Source organism: Pseudoliparis swirei, chromosome 16 (genome assembly GCF_029220125.1).
Source record: "Pseudoliparis swirei isolate HS2019 ecotype Mariana Trench chromosome 16, NWPU_hadal_v1, whole genome shotgun sequence".
In the NCBI taxonomy this organism is placed as follows: Eukaryota; Metazoa; Chordata; class Actinopteri; order Perciformes; family Liparidae; genus Pseudoliparis; species Pseudoliparis swirei.
The window spans coordinates 13,670,070-13,686,378 of NC_079403.1; the positions used below are offsets into that span (position 1 = coordinate 13,670,070).

General features: G+C 40.0%; 2 protein-coding genes across 3 annotated transcripts; both read left to right on the forward strand.

Annotated features, from left to right (window-relative positions):
- Positions 1-347: 347 nt before the first annotated feature.
- Positions 348-11,579, forward strand: pign (phosphatidylinositol glycan anchor biosynthesis, class N). Of its 2 annotated transcripts, none has more exons than XM_056434509.1 (29): positions 348-602; positions 967-1,215; positions 1,404-1,525; positions 1,714-1,812; positions 2,012-2,118; positions 2,457-2,581; positions 2,707-2,837; positions 2,940-3,059; positions 3,266-3,306; positions 3,436-3,495; positions 3,706-3,798; positions 4,009-4,064; positions 4,254-4,332; positions 4,685-4,867; positions 4,993-5,132; positions 5,569-5,668; positions 5,867-5,959; positions 6,561-6,652; positions 7,104-7,209; positions 7,300-7,408; positions 7,720-7,822; positions 7,955-8,057; positions 8,488-8,574; positions 8,721-8,776; positions 9,173-9,248; positions 9,526-9,599; positions 10,039-10,081; positions 10,193-10,245; positions 10,404-11,579. In XM_056434509.1, the coding sequence occupies exons 2-29, from the start codon at positions 989-991 to the stop codon at positions 10,522-10,524; spliced, it is 2,799 nt and encodes a 932-aa protein (XP_056290484.1). In that variant the 5' UTR covers positions 348-602; positions 967-988; the 3' UTR covers positions 10,525-11,579. The 2 variants fall into 2 exon arrangements, with proteins under 2 accessions (XP_056290484.1, XP_056290485.1); XM_056434510.1 differs by having other exon boundaries at positions 348-481.
- Positions 11,580-13,789: 2,210 nt separating this feature from the next.
- On the forward strand, positions 13,790-16,240 carry LOC130206359 (probable G-protein coupled receptor 141). Its single transcript, XM_056434287.1, has 2 exons — positions 13,790-13,995; positions 14,553-16,240. The coding sequence occupies exon 2, from the start codon at positions 14,553-14,555 to the stop codon at positions 15,510-15,512; it is 960 nt and encodes a 319-aa protein (XP_056290262.1). The 5' UTR covers positions 13,790-13,995; the 3' UTR covers positions 15,513-16,240.
- Positions 16,241-16,309: the final 69 nt, after the last annotated feature.

Here is a 16,309-nt window from a genome sequence, read left to right on the forward strand (position 1 = left end):
GCGAGACAGAAAGGAGAACTGGGCAGGGCACATTTGACAGCTGGAAGATAGCCTGTGCTCGCTACTGTGTCATCAAATAACCACAAGCTGTGACAATAACATTTTAAAGTGAAATTGCATTGTAAAACATTTATTTTAATAAATAAACTCAACGAAATCTTTTGAAACAAAAACGTTTTGAAAACATCCGTAGAAAGCTCGCTAGAAAAAGTATTTCACTACATTACCCACAGTTCAGCTGCAAAATATCGAAAGAGAAGAAGAAGAAGCTCCGACGCACACACGTCAGCGTAAAACGTCATGGTCACAACAAGGAAGTGAATGCCCATGGTGTCTGCAATCCCTGCACTAATCTTCTTAGAAATAAGGACGGTTGGTTTTCTAGTGAGACGCATTTAAAGATTACGTTGATCTTGTTTCGCACAACACGTCCGTCGCGTTCTCCAGACATCTACGAAAGATACAATGGAAACTAAATCCGGTGAATGGGCTGTAGTTACTTAGATAGTTCTGATCTCCTATTCATTCATTAACGAGCCAGCGTCCCTCGTCTTTGCGGGCAGATTCCAGTGACGTTACATAAGTTACAGGTGGCCAAAGATGTAAGTGTTTTTTTTAAAGTCACTCTGGTAAAAACAACAACAAAAGCGACAACACAAAGTTGTAATGGCTGCTGGCCCAGTGGGCGACTTACTATTATAATGAACTAACTATTAGTCATAATTCTGCTCATTGGCTAACAGTAGATGGTGACAAATGATTACCCTTACCATTAAGCAGTCTTTATATATATAAAAAATGTGGCACCAACTATGGCTTAACCCGTCTATATAATAGTGCACCTTTCTAATACCTCCTCCACGTGAACTAACCTTTTAATCATAAATGCTAATATAATATGTATTTCTTTGTCCATATTTGTCTTTTCCTTTCATCTTCTTCCCACTCCTCTTGGCTTCTCTGCAGATTCAACTCGGTGCTAGGGAAAATGAGAATGCTCACCTTCCTCCTGGTTGGACTAACAGTCCATGTGATCTTCTTCCTCTCTATCTTTGACATCTACTTCACCTCTCCCCTGGTCCACGGCATGACACCCCAGACCACGCCCCTGGCACCCCCTGCATCCAGGCTGGTGTTATTGGTGGCCGATGGTCTCCGAGCAGACAGTCTCTTCACACTCCTCCCGAATGGCTCGTCCAGGGCCCCGTACTTGAGGTTTGTAAACTAAAACAGAGCAGTGAGCTTCAATGCGGTGCGTTTGTGTGTGTATTAATTAGTCCAGAACAGGACACAGTGTGTATATATCTGCAATGAGTTGTTTTATTGTGTGTAATTATTGGTCTTTTATGTTCCTTCTAACTGCTGTTAGTATGTGCACTTCTGTGTGTGTTTCCCAATATTAGGAGTGTGATTGAGGAGAAGGGTACCTGGGGTGTGTCGCACACACGCGTGCCCACTGAGTCCCGTCCCGGTCATGTTGCTCTTATCGCTGGCTTCTATGAGGATGTTAGTGCTATTGCTAAAGGTAGGTGTGTATGTTGATACAGAAAAGGCTGCGTGAAAGAATAAATACTTGGAGCTTTTGACACTCGTATACCTGTAGAAGTGTCTGTATGGGTGACTACTACTGTTGTGTCGGTTTGTGACGGCAAGGTCATTGAACTGTGTGTGTGTGTGTGTGTGTGTGTGTGTTTTGTGTGTTTGTGTCTTTAGGATGGAAGGAGAATCCTGTAGAGTTTGACTCTGTGTTTAATGAGACCCGTAACACCTGGTGCTGGGGCAGCCCTGATATTCTGCCAATGTTTGCTAAAGGTAAACACACATGCACACAATAAGGACCACCAACCGAACTGTGATAAAAGCAAAAGGTCACGGATTTAGACCGTATTCATAATCTGAAATTTAAATTTAGCAACTCATCTTTTTTATTTCTCATCATTACTGCTTACATGTTTTGAATAAGTTTTCAATAATTTTTAATGAAGCTAATTTTGTGCTGTGGTTTTTCCAGGTGCCAGTGGAGACCATGTGTATGCTCACACATACCCAGCAGAGGAGGAGGACTTTGCCTCCACAGATGCCTCCAGGCTGGACACCTGGGTGTTCACGCAAGTCAAAGTATGGTCGTGGAATTACTAACTGTAATGATGCATGTGTGATAAATCTGTTGATAATTACGACTAAATAGGTAACTAGGTTTTTAGATCATTTGCTTCTGTAAAACAATTTTTTTCAGTTGTATATTCATGGTCACTTAACACAGCAAAGTGCTTATGTTATTGGTGGACACAAAATGCATTTTCATGTTGCAAAATGCGATGCTGCGTTGGGTCATGACAATTGATTGTAGCAAGGCTGCAATACACTTTATTGGAAAAAAGTGTTTGTGAGGATTACACATTGTCATCTTGAATAAATCTATCTATGTTTATTTTTCATTTTTCTTTCTGTTCTAGTCATTCTTTCAGTCAGCAAAGTCTAACTCCAGCCTGATGGCCAATCTGCTCGAGGATGAGAACGTCTTCTTCTTGCATCTGCTGGGCATCGACACAAACGGACACGCACACCGACCAATGTCACAGTAAGAGACACGATTATACGATTTATTGTTGTTTTGATTTCACTCTGCATGACATGAAAATGAAAGAACAAAGTAGCATTCATTTAAGATGTGGTATCTTTATCTTTTATTTGTCTTTTGTCTAGGGAGTACCTCGAGAATATTGGCCTCGTAGACACGGGTGTAGCTGAACTGGTGTCTATGGTTGAAGACTTCTTCGGTCATGATGGAAGAACGGCGTATGTGTTCACCTCTGATCATGGAATGACAAACTGGGGTAAGACTCTTGTTTATGTGTGTGTGTGCCTTTTTACTGTGTACAATGAAAAATAATCAGGTCTCTGAGATCATCTGTCGATGTGTGTGCATGTGTCTCTAGGTTCACACGGTGCAGGTCATCCTTCTGAGACACTCACCCCTTTAGTGGCGTGGGGAGCCGGAGTTAACTACGCCCACAAAGTCACCGAAGCCCAACCATACGAGGATGGCTTCCTACAAGGTGCAAAACTCATGTGATACAGATTTTGTAACTTACATTCAGGAACCGGGTTCTCCTAAACCCACTAAATACAATTCTGATTATTTTCAGGCAGGGTGGTATTTTGTATTTTCTTGCAATAACAAAACAACAATGTTGTTAAGTGTCTACAATATATGTTTTATTTATATTGTTGACCTGGTTTTGATGCCTACTGTTTTTCTCAGATTGGAAACTGGAGCATCTTCGTAGAGTTGACGTCAATCAGGTTCAACCCATGGACCCTTTCTGATAAGATGCATCAAATGTCATATAAAATGTCTTGTATATTAAGAGGTAATACAAAACACACAACAGGTTGTGAATTATATATCTATTTTTGTGTTGTTTTCTGCAGGCAGACATCGCTCCCCTCATGGCTTCTCTCATTGGTGTCCCGTTTCCTGTTAATTCAGTTGTAAGTCAGGAGATAACCTAAGTACAAGGGAAATTGTTTTGTGATTGTTATCATAGAAAGTTGTATGTAAGTTCTCACAGAATCATTAAAGTTGTCGTACATTGATTTTGAAAGTACACTCCAGTACTTGTGCTAGTCAGTGATGTAACTGAAATAAAGTCTCCACACATCTTCACCTTAATTTTTTTACATGTGTTTGTGTCTCTTCAGGGTGTGTTACCTCTTCTCTACCTTAACAACAGTGACCACTTCAAGGCGGAAAGCATCTACACTAATGCTATTCAAGTACTAGAGCAGTACAAGGTATGAAAGCATCCAGCTCTTCTATTACTGACGCATGGAACATTAGTATGTTACAGAGGGCAAGAAAACATGTGAAAGAAAAACTGTTGAACTTAAATCGCTATGCAAATAACAATAAATCTTATTAATATTATCAGTTAGATGAGTACTACTATATTGTTATACTAGATATTACTATTTAGTATTATATATTTGATTTTTTTTTTGTAGATAAAAATGACCCAGAAAAAGGAGACAACTTTGTCTTTTCTCTTCACCCCATATCAGTAAGTACAATTCGTGAGTTAATGACGTGTAATCGCTACGAATTTGTGAATTAATAACATTACTTCTTTCCTTCAAAGTGTATTAAGCATTTTTGTTTCAGCGTTTTTAAAATGAATGTCATGTAACAGTGTGAAAGGTTTGGCAATATTTCCACTTGCTCTTTATTGCTTTGTCTCACTGTTGTCTAGACTTCTCACTGACTCGAAACAATCCGAATTCATCCGCAAGGCTAGAATCCTGATGCAGCTGGAGAAGTATGACGATGCTGTGAGTATTTGGAAAGTACAGTATGCAGCTTGTAGGTAATGTAACAGTTGCACAAGTGCATCAAAGTGAACTACTTTAATACATGTAGCTGGTGGTGTAACACAGTGTTCAGGTGAACAACATTTAGCACTTATAGTGCTTTCAAGGACTATATAGTGACCACTGTTGTTGCATAATACTCAGCTGCTGATGTAGTAGAAAGTGTGGTAAATGCTGTCTACAACAACTAATCTATTGCGATTTTGGTCATCTAGAGTTTATTTTTTATTACTTTACACACCTTGCTGATGTATCTTCTTCAGGGTATGTGTGATTAAGTTCTCCCGTTTATTTCTCATCTGTCTCCTGTCAGATTTCGCTGTGCCGGTCTCTGATAGCTCACGCTCTGGAGGGCCTCCTCTACTACCACACTTATGATAGGTTCTTCCTGGGTTGCAGTGTTGTGCTGGGATTTGTAGGCTGGACCTCATATGTAGTCCTAGTCATACTGAAGACTCATGCCAACCTCAACAGACGCCCCGGTCTCCTCAAACAGGTCAGAGCATATGCTACAATCCCTCTCTCTTTGCCTCTGAAGATTCCTTTCACCACGACAAGTTTTTTAAACGTAAATGTCTCGTGAAATGACATTCCTGGTGTTGCTCCTTTGGATGTGTGCAGAATCCCAGCCATGCCTTGGTGAGGCTGTGTGTGTGTGTGACGGTGGTGATCACTGGGTTCCTGCTTATCCAAAGGAGCCCCGTTACCTACTACGTTTACTGCCTGCTGCCGGTCCCTTTATGGTACTCTGTCCTTAAAGAGTGAGTAACGTACACATTCGAGAAAATGTATAATAGAAAAAACACATCTGCACAAGTACATTAAAATCTAATAATAAAAATGTGTAAAGTCCATGCATGCTGTTCTCTGAGAGTGGTGAAGCATGCTCCACCACACTTAGACACTGGATGTCAGCAAATCACAAATCATAAGACGCATCAATGGAGATCTCAGCAATCCACAAATATAGCAGCTTTTCATTGAATGTAATTTACCTCTCTCACACACACACACACACACACACACACGGTGCATGTCTGGCACAGCTTCAGTGAGATGTTAATTTGATCCATTGAAGTGGTGTTGTATCCATTCATGGTTCTCTTCTGTATATGGATGAAAGGATTGTCCGTGCAGTTTTCTTTCTTCTCTCCCTTTTACCACAGAAAAAATAATCTGAATACTGATCCATTTTAGGTCCGGAACTCTGACAGATTTAATTCGTTCGGCCCCCTCTCTGCCGCTGTGGAAATGTTTTGGCTATTTTGTGCTGGTGTCGTTTGGGATCGAGCTGCTGGTAGGAACCGTTGATGTAATTGAGTGTACAGTCAGTCCTAATTCTGCTACAGCACTCTGCTGCTGGGTTATTAATAAGCCTCGAGTTGACCACCACATACAAGTCTTACAACAAATTGTTCACAATCCGTTGGGCTCATTGTGCGCAGTAGAAGTTTCTCTGTAACGGGGACACACAGTTTAACTTTTCTGCCCCCAGGTGGTGAGTTTCTTCCATCGCGCCATGCTCACTGTGGGCCTGGTGGTCCTCTCCGTCTGGCCCTTCCTGTGGGGACTTTTTGACAAGGCCAAGGTAACTATGTTCTAGATCTCGGGGTACGTGAAGACACTCCAGGGGGTACGTGAGCTTTTTGACAAATGTATGTCAAATAAGTATCCATTAAAAAATCCTCCTTCTATGCAATGACTGTGATCAAAACAAAGCAAAGAAACAGACTGTGCCTGGAGAAGAGTTTGATCACAGCAGTCGCCTCTCTGCCACCAAATCTGACAAAGATCCTCAGTGAGGCACAAGTTCATCAAGGGTACATCACTGAAAGAAGTTTGAGAACCACTGTTCTAGATCCCCACTCCAGCAGTCACAATACTAAACACATACAAAAAGCATTTGACTAATTTCACACCTGAACAGGTATAGAAAAGGATGTGTTCTGTTTAGTTCAGCTTCTTAGAAATGGAGCGTGAACCCAGTAGCAACATTTCCTGCTTCCAGAATAATTGATTTTATTCCCTACCAAATGGATAAATAACTGTTTTATCAAGACATCTAACGTGTATTTTGCACTTATTTATCATCAGTTTACTGCCAGATAATTATAGTAGATAGTTTAATAATGTATGAGCTCACATGCAGTTTCTAACTATATGACCTATTTGTTTCTCTTCCTGTGTAGTCCCGTTCGTTGAGCTGGTGTCTGGGCTGTCTGTGTTTGGCTGCTTTCCCCTTGATGCCGGTTGTGGGCAGAGAGCCTAATATACATCTGGTGTGAGTGCTTCCTCTATTTGCTAACATTTATCAGAAAGTTTACCAGAATGCTGCTCCATGGAAGAAAAAAAGAAGAAAAAAGTTTGATCTTCATACTTAATCCTCAACATCATCACATAGGGGTGACATTTGTTTGATAGAAATCATATCATGATGTGAAATTTAGTTGGAATCAATATTACAATATTGATCAATATACTTGTTTCAAAATGTGGAAGCTAACAATTTTCATCCAGAGCCATAGAACTACTAGACGTACAACTACTTTCACAAGCTTATTAGGCCTATCCATAAAAGACTAACTGAATATGATATTGAACATGGAGGAATCAGATACTCGCAATCAAATTGACTGCTAAATAACAGCGGCATCTTTATTCGCCATCGTTAAAATTAGGTTATGTCTCTGGAACGTGTCTAATAACTTCATATATTATCTTTGTTTGCTCAGTACCTGTGCAGGTCTACTCACTCTCTTCACTTCTGCCTGTTACCTCTGGTCATCAAGACGGAGGACAACACTGCACCTGAGTGACAGACAACAGTTTTTCACCCAGGTAGCTTTAATACATATCATGCTGTGTGTGTGTTTGTGTCATTGCATTTTCAAAAAAATTAACTATTATGTGTCAATCTGTACTACCCAGATGCTCCTTGTGGCAGTGTGTGCATACGTTCCATCCCTCACACACTCCAGCCTGCAGCAGAAACAGGGCCTGCCACTTTTTAATCAAATCATCAGCTGGACCACATTAGGTAGGTTGGTGTGAGTGAGCAGGCACACCATAGAATGTCATGGTGAGATTAAACTCCTGTTTGGTTTGTATTTATTTTACATTTTGAAAGTGTGATTCGATCCAAATCAAACTGTTTTAGTCCAGACTAGATCTAGGTTCAATTTGAACGCGCCCCCCAACGTTGTATCTCGTCCCCTCTCCCCATTAATAAACCAATAAAGAGAAAAGAACAAAAGATAATCTTGAAAACACAAAAAAGTGCCCTGCAGTATTACATGCCCCTCAAGCTGTAGGACTCAGCACATCTCCTGTCTCTTGTCTTTTCCTCAGCATCTTCTATGCTGGTTCCATTGTTGAGCTCGACGCGTCTCTTCCACCGACTCCTCAGCATATTCCTCTCTCTCACGGCCACATACCTACTGCTCAGCACCGGGTAAGACGAGCAACTCCACACACACTCCCTGCAGCTGCACTAACACGTCAAATCACGGCACTTGGAGAGTTTCATACTCGCAGCAAAGTTACAATATTAGACAATTTCTAACATGTGCTTTCTCCCTCCCAGGTCAGAGGCATTGTTCCCTCCTGTGTTATCTTGGTTGATGTTTGTGTGGATCAACATTGAACAGGAAGCTATGCTTGCTCAGGGTGTCTCTAGCAGACAAGAGGTAAAACCACGACGCGTATGCTCCGATACTAATGTTGAAGTGCAGCATCACATGTTATCGGCTGTATACAACACAGACAACCACATGTTCTGTTGGCATGTACTTTAATAGTCTGTTTGATCTCGTATAGACATATGTTCACCTATATTTTATTCAAATATACATTCTGGAGCTTCTACTTGTCTGATCTGAAGGATTCTGGAAACATTGTTCACTCACTTTATTGGCATTTTCTTAATCAAAGGAACAAGGACATCCCTACTCATGATAACATTGTGTAATCTGTGAAGTAAGCCGGCAAAAATCTATACAATGTACATATGGTCTCAGTACTGACTGACGTTATATGTTTGTGTGTGCCTATGAATGTGTGTGACTGGTTGTATGCACATGTGTGTGGGCATGGTTTTGTGTGTGTATTGTCTTTCAGCTCGCCACAATTGATTTCTCCGCAAACATCGACATCACCAAGATCCGACAACTGAAGTTGGATGACATCAGGAGATCCTATTTTTTTGTATCCGTATTGCAACAGTGACTTTTAAACTCAAGCGCTTTAAAAAAATTTAAAAAATCCAATTTGATAAACATTTTAAAAAGTTAAGATTGAATTGTTTGATGTGTGAAGTGCGCAATCTTTCCTTGACTATACATTTTCTTCAGGTATTTTTTATAATAACAGCTTTCTTCGGCACAGGAAACATAGCTTCCATCAACAGGTACGTACGTTATTTTATTCATGTGTCATTTGTGTATGGTAAATAACAGGAAGTTGTGTTGGGGGGGGGAGGTGTATGTAGGGTTCATGGTACTTGTGAGGATATTTTTAGGTATAAGCAATGCATTATTTGAATACAGGAAGGAAGGAAATGTGTGATTATGTGTTAAAAAACAGACTCATACTTTCTGTACGTTGTGTGCGTTGTTCAGACAACAGACAACTCGTGTGTCGTGCATGCTTGTGTACTTCATGTGATATTTCCTACATAGTCATTCTGTACCTTAAATACATTTCTTGAGCTGTATTCCCAAAACAATTTTGTACGCTGTAAACTGAGTTTTTTTATTTTTAATCTGCACTCACTTCCTCCGATTCTTTCTCCTTTTCTTTCTAGTTTTGACCCAGCGTCTGTTTATTGTTTCCTCACCGTCTTCAACCCCTTCATCATGGGAGGGCTGATGATGTGGAAGGTAACATAGAAATTGGTTTCTTTGATATTATAACCACATCAGTCACAATATATTATGACTGATCGACTATGATGAATATGATGATTATGATTATATATATATCTATATATCTATAGATATATATCTATATCTATATAGATATATATATATATATATATATATATATATATATATATATATATATATATATATATATATCTATATAGATATGTCTGGGAAATATGAAATATGCTTAAGTATGTTTCAACCTCAATTCTAAATATTCTCTTTGTTCTAGGTTATCATTCCATTCATCATAGTAATGTGCACATTTGAGACCATCCAAGTTGCAACACAGCTCTCATCGAGAAGGTAACTTGTCACCGATAATCAACTCATCTGCTGTCGGATCAGTTCAGTCACAAACCTTTGTCATTGATCTGATCTGCTCGGGGGGGATGGGGGAGGGGGCTGACATACAGGACATGCAGGACACCCAGTACACAGAAGCCACGTCGGCTCTTGGTTCCAAATACCATTGCCTCTCAAACACTTGCCAACAGAAAGAAGCATTTCCTCTTCCTCTATACTGTTTTCTGAGAGCTGAAACCATGAGTCACCTCAAATAACTAAATGTGTGTGTTGGTTTTTTCTGTAGCTTGAGGTGTGTGTGTGTGTGTGTGTGTGTTTTAGAGTGAGTGTAAGGAGGATGGCAATCCACTGCCTGTGCTATCTGTGAAGTATGTTTTTAGGATGAAAGTTCTTGCCCATAATGCTTCCCTCTGTTCTGCCTCCTATTCTACCTTTCCAGTTTGTTCCTCATTGTCCTGGTCATCTCCGACTTGATGGCTCTGGTAAGGTGTGAGAAAGGTGCAAGTTGAATGTTGGGTGAAAGATGCACTGGGAGGTTCTTTCTCCTGTAATGTACAGTACACACGTCTCTAACTCCCTCGCCCTCTCCTCAGCACTTTTTCTTCCTAGTGCAGGACTACGGCAGCTGGTTGGATATTGGAACAAGGTAGGTTAACTTGGAAATACACGGTTCTAGGTCTTAATCAATTACTTATAAATAATGTGACTCATGTGCACACACTGTCACTATCATCTCTTTTATGCCATCTGTGATGCATACAGTTGCCCGTGAACACATTCAAGTTATTTCTCTGTCTCTTTCAGCATTAGTCATTATGTGATCGTGATGTCGATGACCATCTTCCTGATGTTGCTCAGTGTGGTCACACACATTCTCACCTCACAAAGACTCTATCTGTGGAGGCCCAAGATGCACTTCCCCTAAATATACGTGTTTGTGTTTGTGTGTGCATGCACACATTCTAGTTAAACCAAATATGCACTACATTTGATATTTTTATTTATATAGATATTTTTGTATGTAGCGTTTGCCTATTAAGCCAGAGTTTGTTTGTATAAAATAGGATATTTGTTTAGCACACTATATAGTATATAAGTAGTGTGCAAAAGTCTCACGCCACTTGATTAAATAGTTTTTGAGTTGCGGAAACCCCCTCTATTATACTCCTACCAGTAAAGATGCTTTAAAACATCCTCTCTCACCTGTGATAACTCTGTGACATAGATAATTACTTCAAGTTTACATTATTAGAGGAAATACTGAGTTCTTCTTTTCAACCATTGTTGTCTTCCTTGTATTAATATAAAACAAACACTTGAGGTCTGAGACTTTTGCACACGACTGTTTGCACTGACACTCATTCCCTGTTCCAATATCATTGTTTTTACATTAATGATTGATGAAATGACTAAGGCCACTTGAATATGTAACTCTGCATCATACCTTTGCCAAGGGTGCTGATTTATGACCCACTAAAGAAATGTAACTTGATAACTCTATTAACAGTATTTCCAGTGAAGCTGCTTAGAATATATCCTTCTTGAGAAGGAATAGGGAGTGATTTTAATTTATTGTGACTACTGTATTTTTGTACCAGTCAAACTGATGAGGTGGAATGGAAACTGGAATTTTTATAAAGTGACCTGTGTGTTATATTTACTGAAACCATTAACAGGACTACACTTGGTGTCAGTATAGTGTATGTGCTCTTTATTTGTACATCAGCGAACAGCGCAGCTCTAGGCTGGGCTTAGAAACTCAAGGTGGGAACATGGAAAGTAAAACTGTCTTGTAAGGTTCTTAAACCACTGCAGACCAGTTGCACTCTGATAGCCCCAGTAGAGCTTGAGAAGCCAGTAGCCAGCAATAGGATTGTGGTTGCATTTGAAAACTTGTAAATGTCTGTATTGTAAATAATAACATTGGGATGTGGTGCAAAATGTAGTGTGTTTTTAATAAAAAGAAAACCAAAAAAACAACATTGTTTTTTTTAAATTGGGAGGAGACCCAGGACACGCTGGAGGGATTACATCTCCCAGCTGGCCTGGGAACGCCTCGGGATCCCCCAGAATGAGCTTGAAAATGTTGCGGGCGAGAGGGAAGTCTGGGAAAACCTGCTGGATCTGCTGCCCCCGCGACCCGACCCCGGAATAAGCGGATGAGAATGGATGGAAATACACCCATAAGACAATACTGAGGACAGACAATATAACACTAGCTGCATGTACTGACTAAACTGACCTGCATTCACAAACTATTACTATTGCACCTTGCTTTGCGGTCCGAGTAATTACAAGGGCTCTTCCTCTACTTTTCTCTGTTGGGAAATGCAGTTAGTGTGTTCTGAATATGGTTATAAATAATCGGTCCATAAATACCATCTTCATTGCGGACTCAAATGCCTGCAAATGCATCCTTTCAATTAAGCACTAGCTAGAGTTTCAGTAAATGCTTCTTAACTAAGTGTTTGCTGAGAGACGTTGGAATAGGAAACACATGCGCTAACATCTGTCAACATCACAGCTAGCATTACCACACCTCTCACTCTTTTTAATTGCCCAATACTGGTAATGCAATCATGTAAGTGTGGTAAGTAAGATTTGATTGGCATCTGAGTTTTTCAACTTAATATACCATGACTTTTAATTACTTTTTCCAAAATACTATTATTTTTTTTACATACAATTACTTTCAAAAACATTTGTCTAATTTTTTTTGCTTTTAAGAATTATTTCCATACATTATTCGTCAAACTTTGCTCTGACATTTTAAAAAACTTGTTTCAACATACTATATAGGCCTACAATGATTTTTTTTCGAAATACAATAGGCTACCCTGAATGAACATAGTATACAATTACTTGATTTTTTAGACTGATTGATTTTTAACATACTATGCTTTTACTTTTTTTATCAGGTTCATCATGACACACATTACAAAAAATAAATAAGGTGAAGCAGATTTTTTAAAAGTGGTATTTTCCGCCATCCGCCACGGAATAATTAACCACTTTTTCTCCGTTCTACTTCTTGTGGAAATGCCACACACGTCGTAACGTCTAGCGCCCTGATGTGTGGGTTCATAACATCACCCGGAGGCGCACACAGCTCCGTGAATGCCACTCCGACGACGTGAATGACTTCCGCATCCAGCGCCAGAGCACTGGTCTCAAGCTTACTTGAGGATCCGGGAGAGTCCTGGAAAATGTGGTAACCAGGATGTGAACCCTAGATACTCGTAGGAATACGACTGGTGGGGGATTTGTGAATCGCACAGAAGGGGTGGGGGGAGGGAGGAGGGGGCATATATATATATATATATATATATATATATATATATATATATATATATATATATTTATAAAGACGGCATTGAAGGCCTTGGTAGAAAATGCATGGCCCGCCACTGCATCCTCACAAATTCTCATCCCCATAAATCGATGGTACACCTAAACGTACGTTGAATATAATGTGTATTGTATTGCAAATAAGTTCAAAGCTGAACTACTGATTTGGATTTAATAACAAAATGCAGAAGAAGCGTTGTGTGTGAACAGTGCATCTACATCTGTAAAATCCATGTTTCTTTGCTTTTCTGTCAGACAGACTGCAGACATTATAGAACATTTAAACATTTGTCTATAAGTCACAGGCAGATTTTCTTTATTATGCTGTTTAGTACTCTAGTATTATCTTTGCATAGGTACACGCAATCATGCACCAAATGACCCCTTCCCTTTCCACCTGCAATGGACAGTTCTATGAGCCATTCACTGTGTGTACAGTTATTCATCACACTGGTTTGGATTTAAGTGAATATTGCAGACACAAAATAGCAGATGGAGAAAGAGAGGTGACCAGAAGGAGGAAGCAGCCAGCTCTTTGGTTGTGTGTGCAATCACCTCCTGTTTCTGACAACACACACACACACACACACACACACACACACACACACACACACACACACACACACACACACACACACACACACACACACACACATTATGCAACACTGGTGGTCACACAAACAAAGTCAGTTTTCAGACCTGAACTTCCACATAAGCTCACACACACACACACACACACACACACACACAACACACACACATACACACACACACACACACACACACACATTATGCAACACTGGTGGTCACACAAACAAAGTCAGTTTTCAGACCTGAACTTCCACATAAGCTCACACACACACACACACACGCATATCCGTGCATGCATTCAAGCAGAAACAAAGACACACACAAACACAGAGGTACTTTCTCAGACTTCAAGCTATTCCCATCCTCGCCCACACTTTGTGAACATATAACACATCCTTTTATGCCTTGTTTTCACAAGTAAGAGCACTCGGCAGGCAGTTTGTCTTGGATCCAGAAGGTAGGTAAATCCGGCTTTGTTTACTGTATTTTTCATGCATGATGCAATAATATTATGTTGGTAATGATTAGCCTAACTCAAAACAATATCTTTGTTTTTGAACCTCATGATGTTTAAATCCTAATCATAAGTTTTGTTTGCTTTTAGTCCTGTTTCATGTTAAACTGATATGTTGTTACTACTTATATGAAGGAACAAAATAATAATATTGTTTATGTCTTGTTCTGGATGTTTAAATACATGCAAAAGTATTTGGAAAGCATTATATTACAAACTAAGTATAATATAATCTGCTGTGTCTGAGAGTCATAAATAAGCCAATTTTTACTGAAATGTCTTTTCTCTTTTTCTGTCTTTTATTTATTTATGTTACAGTCAATTTTACTGATACAGTTTAATATCACAAAATAATATTTAAATACGATACCTTCTATCTACGGAACCTCAATTTAGAAAAAACTCCCCCAAAAAAACTTTAACAGTGAAAAAACCATTTCCTAATATATTCCTCCTCTATACGGCCGCGTTCTCTTCTTCCATATCTTTTTCTACTTCAGATGGCTTCCATGGCGACCCAAAGCCCACTATCCACCGCCGTGAGCATGGTGACGACCACAAGCTCTTTACTCACAACCTCAAAGATGCCGGATGGTGATAAACAACCTGATGAGTACCACACAGTCCTCCTGGTCATTTACTCCGTGGTTCTGCTCATCGGGACCATCAGCGTTAGCTTGATGATGCACATCATGAAGTTCAGCACGACATCCATCACCTCCATTGCTGTACTCAACCTCATCTTCACCCACTTCATCTTCCTTCTCACTGTGCCCTTCAGGATTTACTACTACGCCACTAATCACTGGAGCCTGGGCCACGGGTGGTGCAAAGTGGTCAGCTGCATGATTCACATCCACATGTACATGTCTTTCATCTTCTATGTGATCATCCTCATCACACGCCTGATGACATTCTACCACAAAGCTGAGCAGGTGGCCTCCTTCCAGAGGATTCATGCACTGGTTGCCAGTGCCGTGGTGTGGATGGCGGTGCTTGTCGTGGTCCCTTGCATCATCTACTTTTCCTACGGAATAAACACAGAAGATCCGAGCCCGGGCAACAGTACCACACCTGCGACACACTGCTTCAAGTTTGGAGACAACATAGCGTCTGCTGCCAAGGTGCTGAACTACATCATAAGCACAGTCATCATAGTGGTGGCCACAGTGCTGACAGCCCTCCAAGCCAATGCTCTACTGGTTTTATACAGGAAGCATCGCCAGGGATGCACCTCTCAGCAGGAATTTGGGGCTCAGTTAAAGAGTCTGTGCTTTGCTCTCATTATGGTTGTCTGCTTTATTCCCTATCACATGTTCCGGCTGAATTACTTGGAACAACTCCATCTGCAGAGTGTCAATGAGGTCTTTCTGAGTCTGACCACGTTTAACTGTTTGGACATGCTCACCTTCTTGGGGCGGAGAACCTGCTACATGTGCTTACCGGGAAAAGGTATTTGACAACCGTTGGTTGGATGTGTGTTTGGGGGCCATGATGATTTAACTGTTTTATTTCCTAACTTCTTTTTACTTTACTGTCATTTATTGCCACATAAATTATTATTTTTACTGTATTGCTTCTGTGCATCTCAATAAAAGCACACTGTACCACTTATTCAAAAGAAAAAGCCATCATTAAACAGATACACTGGTATTAAGTACAAATAAAACTGGTGAAACATGTACACAAATAGCAGTTATACATGGCCACTCACTAGCTGTTCATCATCACTTATTTAGTTTTGATAATCTTCAAAACCAGACAAACTAGCTCGCTCCCCTCTAACCTGTCGGATGTGCCATGCTTTGCTTTTTTGTCCTATATGACTAGTGTGTCAACAGCAGCTTTTTGTTATGTGACTTATTAAAATGTGTTATTCATTATTTGCAATTATTTGATAGTTGAAAGTGCAATGAGAGAAACACAACGTACCTACCATGTTGCTTTTGACTCAAAATGAATGATCTCTTGCCCTCTTCTGGTCATTTTATATACTACAAAGGCTTCAAGCTTGAAACTTGTCTTGCTAGATTATAACAATGGTCTTTAAATTCCCTCGTTTATTTATCCAAATTGTGTCTTCATGTGAAAGGCATGTGAGTAGAATAGAAAAATAAATATATTACGCCTTATTTGCTGACACTTAACGCCTGTGTACATAGCTGGAGGGAAATAAATATAATTGTTACTTTTTTTCCATTATTGTGTAAAACATTACCTCAAACCTCTTGGATCTCTTACCTTCCGCCCTCGGAGG